We start from the raw sequence: 19,745 nt of genomic DNA, 5'->3' as shown, positions 1-19,745 counted from the left end.
ATGCAGCCTGGATCCAACAGCAGCTTTTCTGTCTTTGGTAAATTCAAAATAAATTTCATGTTGCATAGACTTTGGCACATTAAAAAGACACAAGTATTACAGTTACCGCAGTTTACAAGTGCACTCTTTGCTCTACCTGGTATTACACATGTTGCCAAAAACTAAAAAGGACAAAAAAGCATTTGTTTTCCTATTTTTGACAGGACAATATGCTGTGTTCACTGGAGACAGTAAAAATACAAAACACAGTATTTGTGGTTAGTTTTTTTTTTTTTATTCTTTCAATCGTCCCAATAGCTTTAAACCTCTCTTATTTTCAAATATCCATCCCATTTCACTCCCATCATCTTCTTCATATCAAGTAATCCACTTCCCTTTTGCATTATCAGTAGTTTTAGAGGTGTTTTACATGAGCACTGTCCTCCTGTGGTCCCTTAAACCAAACAATATTTACAAAGGTAACACAAAACAAGAGTTATCTTACATGTTTACCTACTGTGTCCATCGACTAGTATGAATATCTCATATTCATGAGTGCAAAAGACCACAGAGACAAAACATTGCTCAGTGATAATCAGTCTTGAACAGATAAAGCTGCTATTCACCACCGAACATTTCACCAACACTTACACTGCATCTCTTGGTCTTTGATTCCCAGTAGAAGCACAAATAGGGTCCTCAGTGGGGAAAAAAACAACAAAATTGGAGTGTTTTAGATGCAGTTTCAAGTACAGTTTATACACACAGGAGTCTTAACAAAACAGTGGCACAGAGCTGCTCCCTTTAAGGCTTTTCACGACTAAATAAGATCAAGTTCATGGAGACAGTGTTGTTTTAGTCTTTAGCATTTAAAATGCTCTAAATAAAATCTGACACCCACTGGCACATTTCATCTTGGCACACACGTTTTTTAGGATGACATTTTTTCAAAGGCAAAGTGACAGATGAGTTTAGAGGGTATTCTTAATTTTACATAACAGGGAAGAATATATTACAACATTCCTGTCAACTCACCAAGCCCTCTGGGGTAAAACGCACTTGGTTCAAATGCTTAATTTATACTTCAAGTCTTGTTCAGGCAGTATTCTGCCATGAAACTGGCTCCACAGACAAAAGACAGAATTGAGAAGCAGTCTAGTATGACCACCACATGCTCTCCCTGGTTTCCACTCACATGATGGAGCATGTAAGAAAGTAACTGGTTTGCTGCCGACCTTATGTTCCCTGCACATCTTCTTTCAGCAGCCCAGTTTTACTCTTTTCTTGACAACTCAACAAACAAGCATGCTGATTTAACAATAATAATTAATGTTAATTGCACATTAAGTTAGCATTCTGTAGTGCAACAGGACTTTGCAACTAGTTTCCAAAGAAACTGTCTTAAATATCTTTGAAGGCACTTCTTCATGTGCTGGACAGTCAAATCAGTTTCACTGTTTTCAAGTCATTGCAAGAACGCATGACAATAATGACACTTCAGGTGTGCAATGTACTCCATTTTGGTTGCAGAGGCACTTCAAATCAACACAAAAAGATAAAGTCTTCAGCTCCAGTTAGTCTCTATAAAAAGACCAAATGAACCTCACCTTGCAATTCTCATTCACTCCACTGCCATCTGCATTTATTCAGTCATTCATATGGGTATAAAAGCGCTGAATTGGGTGACTCATTGGCTTAAAGTGACTTTTTCCAGGACCTTTTGTTGCTTGTCATTCCCATTCAAATGGAGTGCAGACTTGTAGAGCGAGAGAATTGGGAGCAGCGGGGACGACCTCCACTGTAGTAATTGCACTATGGTCATAGAAGGTCACTTGAGGTTCCCAGCTACTTTCTTTACTCTCTCCTTCTACCATTCAAACTTCCACTGCTGGGTTGTGTCTCCTGGGTTGCACCGTCTCATCTGGGTGTCTGTGCGGCCCTCTGTTGTGCGGTAGGCTGTCACACACATGTCAGAGTGAGGATGGTAGATGGTCCCATCCTGTAAGGATTAAAGGGGAAACTGTACATTAGAATCTGTGGGAGTCTTCACTCTGTGGAGTAACAGTTGGGTTTGTGCTTGCATGAGGGAGAGCATGATTCTATGGAAATACACCCCTTACCTGTCTGAACTCCCAAATGACACTTGGAGGTTTGGCCTCCCCATCACGCGGGCAGTGTCTCATCCCGATGGAGGTCTGTCCATCAAGTACTTCAGCACACAGCTCTGTCACCGAGTTGAAGCGGATCTCCTTCTGAGATGTGAGTTCGAAGTACTGGAGCAGAAGAGAGACCTGGTTATGTAGCTATTTTTCCCCATATATACAGTTAGTGTGTTCCGTTAGCAACAAGCTTGTATTTGCAGTGACTAAGAGATTAAAATGATGTTCCTCGTTCTTTCCAATTTGTTTTATTACATTTCACTGTATTTAGACAGTTTGAACAAGCCAAGTAGTGCAGTTTGGCATTTTTTTCCACTATGATTACAGGATATTTTTATCTGCTGTGGGATCATGTCCTAGCTAAGCCAGCGTTGCATGGTGTGTCTGCATGTGTGTCACGGGATCTCATCAGTAAAGACAGGGCCTTGGCCCTCTCAATCAAGCAGACATGAACACAAACCCAACTCTTCCCCTCTGGTGTCATTTCAACATCCTGGCCCAGTGGGACAAAAGAAGCGATGCTCCCTGGGCTACCCGTTAAACGGAGGGTCAGGTAATCAATCTTCATACTTCCCCATCCTTCACTTCACATCTCATACATCTTTCAGGTGCATCGGGGCCCATAATGGTCATTTCTAATAAAAGACTCACACAGGGACGCTGTGTCTGGCTTCAAACTTATTTACCCAGGCTGTGCCATTTATTCTGTCTGCGAGGCTCATGTATCTTTTAAATGGAACGTGGTTCTTATGTGGACCAGAGAAGGGGGGCAGGAGGGAGGTGGTGAAGAGCCCTTAGGTTTTTGTTTCACCAGAGAGCCATTCAAACATTGATTTTCAGTCACACATGGTGCTTTTTGTGACTGAGGACACCTGATGCGGTGCATCAGTGGGGTAATCAGAGATATCAAGCAGGTTGAAGATCCAAAGAAAGGAGTTCTGCATATTGTCTGACTCCAACATTAAATATACATCCTCACAGGGAAATAATCTGCTGCTTGCTAAACTATCCATCACTGGAGTTGGTATTCAATCAGATTAATAGCGCCTGTGATTTGACTGCACATTTTTTTAGGTATATGTGGATGCAGTACGGTCTTTAGTTTTCCCTTCATTACATTCCAGTCATGCTGGACACACCAGCAGAGAACAATTTTCTGGTGTGAATCGACTGTGGCAGTTCGTTTTAGGAGTTTGCAGAAAGCATCGGCATATATCCCCCACTGGGCCAAGAGAAGCTGTGGGATTGTGTCAAGAGAGAATATGTGCGTGAGAGAGGTGGAGAAAGACAGGATAAATACGGTGAAATACTTAACGTACCTGGTTGCCTCCCTGGCCATGGCAACCAAACAGAGAAATGTGGGCACCTGTGGGATTGTGCTCTGGAGCGTTGTAGTCAAGACACTCTGAATGTATCCCTGAGCTACGTACCTGGAAGGAGGAAAACAATTAATATCAATAACAATTAAAATGCTGTACTGTGCATCGATTCCTGTGAGGAGTCTCTTATTGGTTTTATTCTCTACAGGCAGGTCAGACTGTAAGATCACACACAGAACAGCACCCCTGAAGCTAGTAGATTCGATTTTCTCCAGAAACAAAGACAGACTTCCACCTGCTGATTTTCTATTTTCTACATCAACGCACACCTATTAATCAATATGCAGTTGTAATGACATAAATTTTACTTTCTTGTGCATTCAGAAGTAAATGCAAATATCTCTCCCCCGGAAAACGAAGCATTTTCAAGTTATGTCATAGTGTACCTGTGGGTAGTTTAGACAGTTGACCATTCAGGATTTCTGACAATATCCTTGTTCTATAACATGTATGTTTAAATTTATCAGTGTAAAACATGAAACAAGCTCCAACACAGCAAAGTGGTGGATTTTTGGATAATAAGGCCGAAGAAGAAATCTCTCAGGGAGTTACCTTTTTTCTTCAGACAGAGTAGTTACATTGTTGAGCCTGAAAATAAAGGATTTCAGAATCCAACATTGAGCCCACCAAGATTTGTGTGCGAAGCATTTTACAATGTAATATTTCATCAGGTGCCTGGATTATAATGGTCTTGAGCCCAGTCCAAATGGGCTTCAAAGCTTTTGTTTGTCTTAGTCCAGCCTTCTTACTTTCAGAAAGATTTTCCCATATCATGCTGCAGCCTAATAGCCAGTTTGCGACTCAGATGGACTTTTTTAAAAAAGGCACAGCGATGCTGTCATTCTCTTTGTGACTTCTACATTTCATGAGATCTGTGTAAAATAAAATGCTGGATAAATAATGGGATTCAGACACAGTGTACGGTTAGGAGACACTTACAGCCCCATGCCAGCCTTCTCTGTCCTCAGGTACATGCAGGTCAGGGTAGATATTCTTCAAATACCAGTCAAAACTGTTGCATTTCAGCTTCTCCCTCAGCAGCAACCGCTCTGAGATATCCCCATAGGTCTCCTATAAAATATGCACACAGTAGATCAGTCGTTGTTGGTGGTGAAAGCCTACATTGTATTTGGTTGGCAGGAGAGTATGGTAAAGTTGTTTTTAGCATACACCTCCATGACGCGACAATATCACTTAATCTTTATTGATTATGACTTTATTCATTACAGAATGCACACTATGGGGTCTAAAACAAAGACAGTCACACCCTAAAAGTCAATATTTACATCCTGGTTATGATGGCCAAATCCTGCACGTCTCCTAAAATCTTATGAGCACCAATTTCACGCTCACTGTACATACTTTAGATAGCTGTATTTGCTAAGCTGTGGAACTCCACCTTAATCAAGTCCAGAACATTAACACATGGTCTTCCTTAGCAATGCCTGAGGGAGGAATGTAAAAGTGTGGTCTTACACGCAGCCTAAACTATTTAAGTCGCACACTAAGTGTTTTAACCAGTGTTTTAAGATCAGAAAATTTAACAAAATGTTGTTTGAAAAACAAGTAAGGCACACAGTTTCTCATCTTAACAAAAACATACAAGTATGTAAGTAAGTAAATAAGATTTGGATCCTCCTTTAATCCTTTGTGAAAACTGATAATGCAGTTAAGCCATTCTACACTAAATCTCTAATATCCAGGATACAAAAAAATCATCAAAAAGCAAACAACAAATCTGGAAGATCCTGTGAAGCCGCTGTCCATCTGTGTGAATATTGTAAAAGTCTGATTATTAAATCAAAAGTAACTTTATAAAAAATCTATCATGCAATACTCTAAACCAGTAGTATGTGTATAGCTCTATAGTTAACATTTTATGTCAGGAGTACAATAGATTTGCAGCTTATGATCTGATCTGGCAGTGCTGTGTTCAATCTCCCACTGACCAGGTAATTTATTGTTTGATCAAAGATCCCAGACATAAATAATGTACTTTTTTTCAGATAGGTGAAACTGAGATACATGAATTTTTGATGGTGCCCAATACTCAGAACCTGAGAGGCACAGCACACGTACCAAACACACCCATGCGCACGTACACGCACCCATATACACACACACACACACACACACACACACACACACACACACACACACACACACACACACACACACACACACACACACACACACACACACACACACACACACACACACACACACACACACACACACACACAGGTTTGACCCAGTCAGGGAGACAGAGGGTGATGATATATTGACACCAAGATAGTGAATTATATGAAAGATCTATATCTAACGACAAAGTTAAAACACACACTGTACTATATTAACATGGTGCTGCAAGGTGTAACATGTCATTAATGCAGAGCTTCAATTTAATACTAGATGAATGAATGAATGAATGAATGAATGAATGAATGAATGAATGAATGAATGAATGAATGAATGAATGAATGAAAAGCAAGCTAGGCTAACCAAGATGAAACGCGTGGCTTGGAGAATGGATTTCTTCCAATATGATACTAGAAGTGTTCAGTATCACGGCAGCACACAGTTTAAAATCGTAGTTTCTTTGTTTATATGCTTCGTACCTTTCTGGCCGGGGGGTTCCTGTTGTAGAAGTGTTGTTTATAAAAGTCCATCCAAACCTCCGCAGCTCTCACAGTATTTTGGAGGAAGTTGGGTCGTGCATAAGGAGCCTTTTTAGGAAACACGTGGCCCACGTGAGAGCAGGGGTGAATCTCCAGGCTTCCCCCGCACTGCCACACCTGAGGGTGCCAGACACGTGACATACTACAGATAAAATCTTTTCTTTTTAATTTCCTTTAAATTCAGAATGTTATCGGCCCTACTCATCTATTGATTTATTGTTCATGTTTTGGCATATTTTCCTTATTTGATGTCATATAATGCTCAAAAACAACTGCAACGTGTTCTTTTATACAAGATGTTTATATTTAGAGGCAGGGCATTATCTGTCAGCTGGATTGATGCATTTCCACTCCTTTAGTGTGGGCTGTTGCAATGATACACACATGGTGTAATAAAGAAACAGCAATGACACAGACACAGTGTGTTTATCATTAACCTGGTATATTGTCAGGTGTAAATCGCACGTGAACTGACAAGCCACAACAACAGGTGAACTTTGCTACTTGAGAATTCAAATCAAATTCAATATGCAGTCCAAACCGAAAGTATTCGGACAATTGCACATTTATCGAGCGTCTTTGCAGCACATTCAGTCTGAAATAAAATATGGATAGTACAATAAAGTACCAAGTCTCAAATTCAATTTGAGTAGAATTACATCAATAATGAAAGAACTAACTTTGAGATATAGCTCTTGTAACACAGTGTACAAAATTGCAAGGGTTTATAAGTAACTGGACACTGGGCTGCTTAATGTTGTTTTTTTGGCAGCTGTATGTCATTTCTACGTTGGTTCATGCACAAAGGGGCTCATACATGGCTCAGAGCTGACTGACAGTTGGGAGCTGCCGTTTAGATTGGGGTGGAGTTTTCTGTCACTGTGAGGAGAAGATAATCATACGGCTGAAAAGAGCAAAAAAAAAAAAAAACTATCAGAGAGATAACAAAAGGTAGTTGGCTTGCTTAAATCAACAGCAATAGCCTTTTTTTTTTTTTTTTTTTTTTTTTAAAGCAATTGCACACAGAAAAGCTACAAAACAGCAAATGGCCTATTAGACTAAGGAAAAACCACTTGCCTGGCAAAGACAGAAACCTTCAGCCCTGCACAGCAAATCCACAATGGTTTGCAGGATGTAAGTGTACGTTTCTTTGTCAATGATCAAGAGAAGTTTTTATGACCAGAACCTCAGAGCATTTAGCTCAAGCCAAGCTGGCAATTCTCAGAAGTTAGTAGACTTGCAAAACTAACTTCTCTAGAGACCAAAAAAAAAAAAAAAAACTCTGTCAAAATATTTTAAAATAGAACAGAAAAAAAAGTTTAGCTCGTGACCCAAAGCACTGCTTCATCTGTCTCATGGCCTGGGTATGTATGGCTGCAGATGGAACTGGCACACTGGCATTTATTTTTCATTTTACTGCTGACAGAATGTAACAGGATGAAAAGCAGAGGTTTACAAGAGCATTATGTGCGCTCAGATTGGATGCCATTTCATTATGCATGCGATACATACAAGAGCTTTTCAGGACAAAGAGGAAGAATATCCTCAACTGGCCGAGTTCATCACGTGATCTCAATTTGATTGAGCTGCATTCCAGTAGGTGAAGACCAGAATAACAGCAGACAGACGCCACAACAAGCAAGAGCTGGAGTTGCCTGTAGAGAAGGCCTGCAAGAGCATCAGCAGAGAGGGTGACATCTATGGATCAAAAACTTCAGAAAGTCACTGACTACAAATGACTTTCCACAAAATACTGAATATAACAATTCTGTTTGACTTTAAGTGTATTTGTTCAACCACATTTCAACCCCTAAACTTTGAGCTTAAACTTTGTGTTAAAAGGACTTAATCTTCCACACAGTTTGGCTTGGCACAATATTCAAGTATGTTAAAATATTTATATGTAGATGGGAAGCTAAGATTTTTACATCATCTTACATATTTTACATAATGTCCAAGCACAGGGAAGCCTAAACATTTATTTGAACTAGTATACAAACCTTACTTCATAAAAAATAATGTGTGCGCTGGCTGATGCTATGCTGCAAGTCCCTTCTGGATGAATAATTTATCTTCAATTTTACCATAAAAATTCAACCCCTGCTTCTTGTGAGTCATACAGTTGCATTTGAACGCCACTCGGATTTATGATTCCAATTTACATTGTATAATTGCTAGATATTTCGCCATAGAAAAACCAAAAAAAAGAAGCTTAAAGAATGAAAGGTTGTTAACAAGGTATTTCTTGATACTTGGCTGAGCTATGTTCCAATTACACAAGGCAAAATCATTATCATATATCCATGGCCAAACAGCCTCTACATGACAGTCTTTTCAATCTTAATTCACCAGGCATTTTACCACGCACCATTATTTTTGAGCACTCCAAAAACAGACCTGAAAGCCAATTGACTAAACATAAATTATGTATGGCAAAAAGTCCAAGAGAGAGGCAATTTTGTTTCCACATGCATAACACATAACTCAGGGGAACAGCACATTCATCTTCACCCTGAAATCAAATACACCACATATAAATCATACACACATGATTTACATCACCTAGCCTTGCATCTTCCTGCCACAACATACACAGAGTCTACAAATCTGTGCCAATTTGATTGACGCAAACAAGTGAAAAGCGACACCAACGTCACAACAAGGTATCAGCCAATATCAGGGTGCAGTTTCAGATGCCACGGCTGACTGCGATCCGACACTGGCATGTGTCGCTTTCGCATCAATTACGCACTGACTGTTAGCTGTTAGACTGATGAATCAGTGGCTTACAACATGAAAACATATTCACTCTGGCAATGAGATGCCAAAAAAACCCCTTCATCTACTGAGCTTTCTCTTTACTTTTATCACAGTTAGAAGCGAGTTGAGTCAATGGATGCTCTGTGTGGGAACAGGAGATTTGGTAACACCACAAGTCCCTCTTTCCCAATATTTTAAAAGCTGCACTCTGGTCTCATATTGCTAAGTGGCACTGCGGTGGTAAAGCAGAGACTTCACTCTGTAATCCTCGCTGATGGAAAATTGAACTCACCCTGAAGGAGAGCTCCAGGTTTTCTCCTCCCCACACCTCCATGCCTGTGTCATATGTGCCAAGGTACTGAAAGTAAGCCTTGCTCACAGCAAATAAGCCACCTGCCATAGTGGGAGACCTGTCAGAATACAGGCATAAGAACATCATTTTAACAGGAAGTACAGATCAGTCCCACAGTGTTAAGGTGTAATAAAAGTAGCAAGTGTTTTATTCTAAGTAACAGAACACATAGCAACACATTAGCACTAAGAGGTGTATTACATTTTTGACAGCAGATCTCTACACTGGTACCTGCCAATCTGATAAGGTGATCTCTCATGTGAGGAGACGTCACAAAGTATCATACTGTTACCTGATGGGGTCAATGCGAGACTTGCGCCTCTTGCGTTCCACTTCAGGGACAGAGTGCCACTGAAAGGTGAGTCTCCAGTCAAATCCTCCGATCATCGGCTCATCAGTTTGCATGTAGAACTCGAAGGTGTTCCAGTCAATGGTGTCGATCACGGGGCACACGATGGTACTGGCATTCTCACCAATCCTAAATACAAAGGCAGGAAAATGCAGAAATTGGGTGAATGTGGAAAAAGACAATCGTTGTTGTGTCAATTTTAACATAGTTTTGGTTTTAACTGTATAGAAAAGTCTCACCTTTCCAACAGAGGCTCAATCCAGCCAGGGACACATTCACAGTGGCAATCAAGAAATGTCAGTACATCGCCCGTGGCATAGGTGGCGCCGATGAGACGTGCCCGAACCAGACCCTCCCTTTTGTTGGTGCGGATGAGTCGGACACGTTCCAGATTACTAATGTAGTCGGCCAACTTGGATTTCAGGTAGACTATTTTGCACAAAACAAACAAGCACACAGGGATAAAGATTCTTATTATTAAAATTAGGTTATTTCCTGTTCCCACAAAGCTGTTCTTTCTTACAGATAGACAACAGTTAAACTGGCTGAGAGGTGCAAAGCTACTTCCAATTACATGGTTTATGAAATTGCTATGGTCAAGATGTCAGTAAAATCAATCAATCAAAGTTTATTTATATAGCCCTTTACAACAGCCCAAAGGGTGACCAAAGTGCTTCACAGTAAAAAAACAAGAAAATAATTTCAAAACTTAAAACAGGACAAACAGTCACACTCGCACTCACACCTACCGGCAAATTTAGAATAATCAATTAACCTCAGCATATTTTTGGACCGTCAGTAAAAACGAGTGCCTACATTCAAATCTAGAAACCAGAGGCAACAAATACATATATTTGTAGGTACGTCTCTTCAATGCATGTCAGATATTAAATTTTACCTTTTTCTGTTTTAATTTTGAACTCCTGACTCAAAAAATGCCCAAGTTTGTTGTCCATCTAGTCAGTCACTTCAATTTTTATTCCTAACCTGATTAGTGTTTGAAGTGCTTGCTCAGTTGTTGAGTTTTTAAATTAATCGATTTGAAAAAATCTAAATTCTTCAATTTAAGCCTCATAATTTTTTAAATTTCCTTTCTCAGTAATCCTCTGTGACATTAAGCTGTATGTCTTTGGGTAGTGGAAAAAACAAGACATTTGAAGATGTCATCTCAGGCTCAGATTTTTCACATTTTATAGACCAAACAAGTTAAGAATCAGTAGATTCATTTACAATGAAAATAATCGTTAGTTGCTGCCCCAATTAGCGCAGGTCAGATTCAGCCAAAAGGAAATTTGCGGCAGCACAAATCAGCTCAAAGGCTGTAGATTTGAGCGACAGTGTTATGGAATTTGGGAAACCTCATTGTATAATAAATTTAACACAGGGTTAAGTCAGTTCTGACATTTAAGCTCTTGCTGGTGAATGACATACTACACATTTTATTGGCAAATAAACAACTGACATCTTAACAAACTTGATATAAAAGACCTTGTTCAACCAGCTGGATAACATGACAGAGGTGTCAGTCCTCCAGTCGCTGTCTGTCTGCAGCAACCCTTCTGGTTCGGGAGTGGCATGTCTAGCATTCCATTTGGTCAGGGTGGTTAACGGAGAGGAAATGATGTCAGTGCAGCTCAGTGCTCACTGAAGTCACCATTATGGTGTAATGTCTCCGATACACACGGACGAGACTAGCTGGGAACAAATCCTAATTCCATTGACACAGACAGACATCAAGCTGCTCCTATATCCAGTTTCTGAGACGGAGTAGTATCATTCTCAAAGACCGCAGAAAGCAGGCATTCAATTCACTGTTGAAAATGGTGAGATGTGGTTGAAAGCTCCTTAAAGTCAGTGTGCAGACTTTGAGTTGTGGCTACTTTGTTACACATGCTGTAACCAAGGTCAAGAACTTTAGAGCTAAAGTTCCCGACTGTCTCACACAGAGGCCCACTCAAGAATTATATGAATAATAACACTTCAATCGTCTTCTTGTTTTGCAATTAATGGACTGGAAATACGAGCCGGCTATCAAAATGAAACCCCACATTCACACAAGCGTAAACGCTAAGAATGAGACAAGCTGAGACTGGAGCAGAGACCTGCAGGAATAAAACAAATCATCTGCAGCTGCTTTGCGAAGAAGTTGCTAACTTCTAACACTGACTGTTGTTTCATAACTAGGATGTTTTTCTAATCGTTTCTGCAATATATTCAGAGACATTTACTACTCACTGCTCCATACATAGCATCTTTTTTTCTATTTATAGCAGAGTAATTTGTACACTGTCACTGTGACAAAATCAAAGCACACAAGTGAGGTTTGGCTAGTCTGTTTTACTTATCTAGGCCAAAACTGTCAGTCCTCTTTGTTTCTCAGCTTGAAAGGACATTATTCTGCCAGAGTGTTGTTTTGTCTTTCAGAGAGACAAAACAACACAGGTTTGTTTAGCGCTGAGTGCCTGACCTCGGTCACTGTAGTCGTCAATGAGGATGATCTCTTTCAACAGGATGGCAGGCGTGGTCTCCAGCACACTGTGAATTGTCCTCAGAAGGGTGGACCAGGCCTCGTTGTAGAAGGCTATGATCACAGAGGTGGTTGGTAAATGTCGGTAGTCAAACTTCTTACTTCGGCATCTAAGGTATTCATGTGTGTGTGTTTGTGTGGGTGGAGGAAGGGAGAGACAGAGTTGACATAAGCATTAGTAGACATATACAGCACATATTTATCAAAAAAACAACAGAAATTTAGAAGGAACTCATAAGTAAGAGATGATTTTTCATACGGCCAGAGCAGCTTCAGCAACTAGTGTGGCAGGAGGAAGTATTTGGTCTTAATCCAGATGGCAGTCATTAAAACAATAAAGAGCTCCAGAAATATGGATGGGGGTGGGGAGGGTATCACACTGATGAGCAACATACCACAGAAGCACTCTGGGAGAGACGGCAGAAACGTGAGCAAACAGAGACGAAAAGAGCAAAACAGAGAGAGCTAAAGTGGGAAAAAAACTGGAAGAGAATTAAAATAAGAGGAATAAAAACTTGAAAGAAAGAGAACAAACTAGGTGTTAAGGAGGGGGCTAATTAAGAATCATAAAAGGACAAACATTTCCAATAAACTCTATTTTATTGTCTACAGTACAGTGAGAGCTTAACTACTTGGACAAAAACAAGATTAACAGTTATTTTTGTGGCCAGAGACTCATCTCACAGCTATGACACTGGTGGAAGCGAGTTGGGATTAGAACAAAACATCATGTCCTAGCATTAATCCAAGCCACTTAAATCTGTTGATTTGCTTCTCTCAAAAGAAAAGTGTTCATCGTGCTGCACTTTCATTGTGGAGACAGCAGTCTAAAGCAATTGGGCAACGAAACCTACTCAACAGGAAACTTAAGTTGTCAGGGAATGAGTCCAGAATGATAACAAGCATTTACACATCATCTTAAAATAAATTAATCCGATAGGACAAAATCTATTTGCGTGGAGTATCGCTAGGCCAAAATCCAAACAGAAACACTATTGCACCTGGGACTGTCTGACAACTGAAGGGGAATTCTCCATCCATTCACTGACACCTGTGAAGAGTAGAATTCACAAATCTCACTTCACGTAATAACAGACCACGATGCCTGACTATCACTCACACTTCATCTATATGTATTTAGTCGTAAAAACATGTTCTTTCACAACCCATCCATATATCCAGGGATTTTCCTAGTTCAGAAAGGGCTTTTGGCAGGTGATGCATGACACAATGTGTACAGTAAAGGCAATGAGGCTGTGTTCCCTTTTTTGACAGAATTCTATGCATTTTCCTGTCATTTATGACCATTTGATAAGCAAACATGTCTTTTGTAGTTGAGTAAAAGAAACCCAAGACATTTTATGCAGTGCAATATATGCAGCAGGTTTAAACTGCCATGTCAATGGATTTACAAATTCATGCCATCCTCCTTGTGTGACAGTCATGCTAATCAATCAGAAGTGGCCCAAATTAGCTGCGTATATCCACAAACAATCACATGAAACCCAAGAAATATGTTACATTCATGGCAGAAAACATTGCCTCTCAGCCAGAAGAAAAATTGGAAATTTTTCCATGACAGATATACGACGACAAAAAGAAGTACCCTGGTAGGTCTGTCGTGGAACAGTCGCCACATCACAAGGCAACTCTACAAACCCATACCAGCAATCAAAAATGCACCACAGTCAGCAATATAATGAGTGTACGGACAAAAAGTAAAGGAAAAGCAGTTAAGGTCTTACAAAGTCTGCTAAACAAACAACGTTTTCAGTGCTGTTTGCGACTGTTACTCTATATTAAAAAGGCTCATGAAAGTATTGTGAGGTAACAAATGCCATAACGTAGAGCTCTGTGTCAGTAACAAATACATGTTGGGAGCAATTTGTATGTTTAAGTTGTCATCCTTGCTCCACAATATAGAAGAGTTGACATTTTGACTGTATCTCCTGTGGTAATGCAGCATCACATATCTTAAATCTGTAATACAATGAATACTTACAAAACTGAATTGCAAACCAAATCACTATTGGAAAATCCGTTAAAAAAATACATATTTTAATCAAAATCTTTCAGCCTTAATTCTTTTCATTTTGGAGCCAGTGATTTGCTCTTGGCACTGGCTTAAACCTATTTGGAGTGTGCCAAAAATTTCTCATTAACATGACAACTCTGTAAGCGTATGAATAAGCTCTGTTCATGCAAAAACAAGCCAAGAGTACCACTGTGTCTGGTGTCACGGTCGCTCCATAATGTTACAAGTAAGCAGAAAGCTGAAGCATATGAGACAAAACTGTACGCCACTTCTTCCCTGCTAATTGACACCTCACAACGTGTCTTCACTCACTTATATCAGGTTCGAAATCACTCACCAAAAGGGAAATCAAATGTGCACTTGCACTCTGCAAGGGCAAAGACACACATCACACGTTGGTACAGTGGGTTTGTTTCTCTACAAAGTACTGCCCAGGAATGCTGTTACGGTGATAATGGTATCTCTTGTTTCAACTTTATCTCTGAATGAGAACAAAGTGTGACTGTCAACCTCCCTGGCAGTTTTCTCAGCGCAGGGAGAAGATCAAAGTATCAGCCTTTGGTTATCTGGTAAAACAGTTTAACCTAGGCAACCTATGAGATTCATTTTTCTCTGTCTGTACTACAAAGGGCAATTCAAACAATTTAGTGTGACATGTTTAATTGTCAGTATTTTAGAAAAAAATGTACTTAGAAATAATCTTGAATCCAAAGCTACAAAGTATGTATGCTTCACTCAACACTCCAGGGCACATAAGCTAAACACACGGTCTTTACATAATTAAATGATGGTTCTCACCACACTGACACTAATACTACATCTGGGTTTGATCAGAATGGGAGCCAGTAAGGGATATGGCAAAGGCGGAAGCAGAAACTACTAATAAAAGACATCACACAGTGTATTTCACCACAGAGACTGAGCTGAGAATAGCTGTGGACAACAGCTCTGAATGGAATAAATCCATTCAGGCAGAGAGCTGCTTACACCAGCTACAATAAGCCCTGCAATACATCACAAGAGCCATCATCCTTGTTTCTAACTGTCAGTGGAAAACTGATTCCAGTAAAGAGTTCAACTTAATCTCTACTGAGTCATTTATCCCTATCACAGTTGTAGTGCTGCTCCAGGCAACATTTCAGGCCATATGTTTTGGCCAGAACCTCAAAGAAAAAAGAAAGCAATAAAAAGGAAGTAGCAATTTGCTGCAAAACACTTTTAGTCAACAGGCTGTCGCAGCCAATTACTCAGTGACTAATGGGTCGTTCTGTATTTTTGCTCTACTCACTCATTCATCCTGTGATCCTGTATGTGCCGATGGAGGGAGATCTTGTCACTGACATAGATATTGATAGCGTAGCGCTCCACAGTATCCTGCTCCTGCTTCTTCTCTTCAGGGCTGAGGTTGAGGTGTGTGGCCCGACCCCACTCCCCTGGTGCATTGTTGTCTGGTGATGGTTTAAGGTAGAGCGGCCGAGCCAGCTGCCCGTCAATCCCACTCTCTTCTACAGACACCTGTCTCACCAAAACATTTCGCTCTTCATCGTCTTCCTCTGCAGACGGAGAGGAGGGGTACGTGGAGCGCTCCAACAAAAGGTAGCCCAGCCACAGGAGCCACAGCAAGAAGCCAGCCTTGGCCAGCACGCCCAGTTTCCGAGAGCAGCGCCCCCTCATGATGGAACACACCAAGGAGGCACCGTCACTGGCTGAGTTTTAGGGTGCCCTTCAGGACACAAGCCTCTGGAGGAAAGAAATGAAAACGACACGATAAAAATACGATCATTAACATTCATCTGTTATGTCAGAAACACAACAGAGAAGGCAACACTGAACTAGTCACTTCAACCCAGTAACTTCCTCTGACAGGCAGAAACTTTAAGGACTCGAGTCTTTAAACAAAGCTCTCCCTATTAGGATGAGGGTTAATCAAGTAAGAACCCATTCACAATTAAGTGAAGCTATTCATCTAAACACACCCAAGTAAGATTGTGTCTGCCTCTAAATTCACAAGTGCCCCGAGGATGCAGCTCCAATAGAATAGACGAGTAATAATCAACACCGACATCATAAATATAATCACATGCTCAAGGCTACATTAAGATGCTTATTAAATACAAATTGCAAAGATGAAAGAGGACAAATTATGGCTTAGAGTACAGCAGTGTGCTGAATAAATTGAGTCGATGCTGCACTCCAGTGAGAGATACGGTAGCCTGATGAACTTCATTATAACGGAGCCGTTTTATGTGTCATTGTAATGAAGTTTTTACTCATATTAGGCTGCTGTGATGCTTCACATTTGTTACAGCTTTTACTGATCACACTGTGTGGTTTCTAATCAGCCCAATCACACTTGTTCATGTCAATACCTCTCCTAAGCAAACCTTGGCAGCCTCAAGTCTTTTGTGATAGGTTCTACACACACAGCAAGAAACTCTTTTGTAAGACCTTGACTGCAAGAATCACATTTTTCCATTTGCAATCTGTGTATCTTACAATCAAGTGTCTTTTGTCTGTCAGAGTACAACACAATACACAGGCTTGCACAACATTTTTCCATCAAAGCAAACATATTTTAAACAAAACAGTGTGATAGTAATCAAACGCTCAGGTCTATGCATGCAACATTTAGTTAAGTATCAGGCCTTTTGAAGGATCCTCCCCTTAGGATTTCTATTCCACTCCACTGAGCCAAAAATAGAGGTTGCCCAAAAACCTGGGCTGGAAAATTTACACAAGGAAAAATCCCTTTGTTGCTTTTTTGGAAATAGGATTATCGTGGGTTTATAGACACTCGAAGATTGCAATTTAGACATTCATATCTGACAGATGAGCTTAACATGCCAAAATTGGGTGGCAGTAAGAACAGACTACTTAACTATGTCAACACTGAACTGCATGTAATCCCATAATTGTGTTGCATTAATATTAGAGCAGGGTGCCGTTTACAGTAGTGCCAGCTAATGCCAGACAGGCTTAGTGGTAATAATGATGTGCACACACAGACACACACACACACACCCCTGCATTGCTTCCTCTTCCTCACACCACAGCCCAGTGATGGCTAATTCCTACTTCTACAAAAACATTGTTACTTCTGGGAAAGGTTTTGACTTCATGTAGCTTCTCAGAAAATGCTGCTGCACGCGAGTCCACAGATCTACGATACAGAGTCAAAGGAAACTGGACTTTCACTGAGTCCATCAAGGCAGCAGCATAGCCCTTTCACTCCAGTCTGGGCTCTGGCCAGAAGACTCGGGAGTCCTGAGGTCTCAAAATGGAGACGCTTGCAGACAAAACCCCCTTTTATTGGCTGTCCAACACACCTTCCACTCTCTCTGAATCTGATAGCCTTACTGGGGAGCTGTTTGGAGCGAGCAGGAGGGCACAGAAGGCTAAGATGCAGCTTAAGTCCTGTTCCAGTTTCTGGATGAGAGAGAATCACACAAAAAAAGTAGGCAAGGGATGACATTTGCCTTCCTGTGCTGCAATCTCTGGTAACCATTCAACCTCAAAAGTGTCAAAAAGGGATCTATGGAAAAATAATGCACATGAATTGATGGTTATCTTCTATTTTTAGCAATCTAATGATGTTAAATATAATTATGTTTCAGTCTGAGGGAGCAAAGCAGCACTTTAATACATTTAACTACACTTTGCTGCTGATTATTGTACAAATGTGTAATCATGCAGAACTTTTACTATTGTAAAGGAGTATTTTTACATTGCTACATTGGTATTAGATCTGAATACTTCTTCTGCGACTGAGCCAAATTAGGCTTCATGTCTGATGTCAGGTCTGAAGTTAACGTTGCGGTTTAAGTCCACTTTGGTCTCCATGGTTAGCCTGGAATGAACAGTATGTGCTGCATACAATACACGGCTCATTTCCTTGTCAACCAGTCAAGATAGAAACACAAACAGCTGCAAGTGGTGTAAAATCCCAGAAGCACCAGAGGAACAGGTTACACAAACTGACACTCAGCGACGTAAGGTTTTAGAAGACCCACAAGACGGGATCACTGACTCCTCTCAGCAACACAAACAGCTCGTAGCTAATTGCGCTCAGCGTACACAACTCTGACAGCAAGTGTTTTAAATGAGCCGGGCTACAATGACTGATGATGGGATTAATTTAAAAGCTGGATGTCTCTGACACACATACAAATAAACCCAAACAGACTTGGGCTGTGTTTTAAAACAGAGCTCTGACAAATGCAGCTTCTCTTGCTTCACTTGAGCAGACTGGATGAACAAAATGTGCCACTTAAAAGCAAAAGTAAAGCACAGCACTCCACTCCACTGCCCTTCTATGCATAGAACTTTCATCTTAATTATGTTTTTGCTCTTTTTATTAGTGTAAAGGCGACTCGAAAGGCGCTTGAAGGCAAAGGAGAGACCGGGGAGAGGAGTGGAGGGTGTCTGTCACGAGTATAGCTGCAGTCGGTAACGCACAGTTCAGCAACAGGTCTCCACATCTGTCAAACTAAATCAGTGTTAGCATCATAATTTATCTGACAGCCAGCACACAAGGCTGGGAGCTTCAGTCTCCTTCAAGGTCGCATTAAGTATGCAGATTAGCGCAGCAGTGACTCGGAAGAACAATGACCAATCTCAACTTTCCAAAAGCGACAGTTAGCGGCTAAATGACCACTTAGAGCTAATTTATTAGCTTCGGTGTCAAACTTTGTAGTTTAACTTTGCTGACTTTAGCAGGCATGCAAATAAGTCGAGAGCACAAATTAAGTTATCGACAACAGACACTTGTGGACACCGCGTCACGTTTGGAAAAAAAAAAAGGCATTTCTCTGGAACAGAAAAGACGGTTAGCCGGTGAGAGTTTACCTGCTCGACAAGTTACATGTCTCGGAGTTTGTTCTCGGTTGCTGAGGCCGTTATGTGTCAGCCTGACTGCGGTCGTCTTCCAGTTAAACCTCTGGCTTGCAGATGTCAGCAGACCCACATCCTCGCCTCCACACTGACCCGGGTCAAGTTAGTCACCGTAACTGCACAGCTTCCTCTGCAACCTTTCAGAATAACAGCACGACCGAGACACAACAAATAAAAGTACAAATGATGAACTTTACACAATAAACAAAAGGTATCAGCTTTTTTTTTTGCACCACTTTGAAAAATACAGGGAGACTATTGCTTCTGAAATTGTATTCATTAATTTTTAGCTCCCAACTTGACACAGTTCTATAAATATTGATCCTCTTACTAAAATATAGAGGGATGGAAAAAGAAACGAAAAAGAAGGAAAAAAACGCTGAATTATTGTCTCCACTTCTAACACATGATGTTATGACACTTTTTATTTACAGACACTGCTGGCAAAACAGGACACCTTATATTTTAATATAAAATAAACAAGTAATTTAAAGAAGAGTTAAAGATAAGTAATCTCGACAAAAGCAGTAGCAAAAGGTCAGTGAAGCGTAAAATGTCTAAGGGAAATAGCATTAAGAGCAGTAAGAAAGTATGAAATTCAATAGATTAGGAGAAATATTAACAGTATACATGTAAG

At 40.5% G+C, this 19,745-nt stretch overlaps 1 protein-coding gene across 1 annotated transcript; it reads right to left on the bottom strand.

Annotated features, from left to right (window-relative positions):
* Positions 1-251: 251 nt before the first annotated feature.
* poc1bl (POC1 centriolar protein homolog B (Chlamydomonas), like) lies at positions 252-19,223 on the bottom strand. Its single transcript, XM_023281960.3, has 11 exons — positions 19,064-19,223; positions 15,507-15,958; positions 12,124-12,293; positions 9,896-10,085; positions 9,600-9,785; positions 9,248-9,365; positions 6,136-6,312; positions 4,457-4,588; positions 3,458-3,568; positions 2,100-2,252; positions 252-1,978 (listed from the first exon to the last, which is right to left on the bottom strand). Exons 2-11 carry the CDS (start codon positions 15,890-15,892, stop codon positions 1,847-1,849), a joined length of 1,755 nt encoding a protein of 584 aa, XP_023137728.1. The 5' UTR covers positions 15,893-15,958; positions 19,064-19,223; the 3' UTR covers positions 252-1,846.
* Positions 19,224-19,745: the final 522 nt, after the last annotated feature.

This window comes from Amphiprion ocellaris, chromosome 15, assembly GCF_022539595.1.
Source record: "Amphiprion ocellaris isolate individual 3 ecotype Okinawa chromosome 15, ASM2253959v1, whole genome shotgun sequence".
Classification (NCBI taxonomy): domain Eukaryota; kingdom Metazoa; phylum Chordata; class Actinopteri; family Pomacentridae; genus Amphiprion; species Amphiprion ocellaris.
Note: the sequence above shows the minus strand (reverse complement) of the source record. Positions and strands in the feature narration are given on the sequence as shown.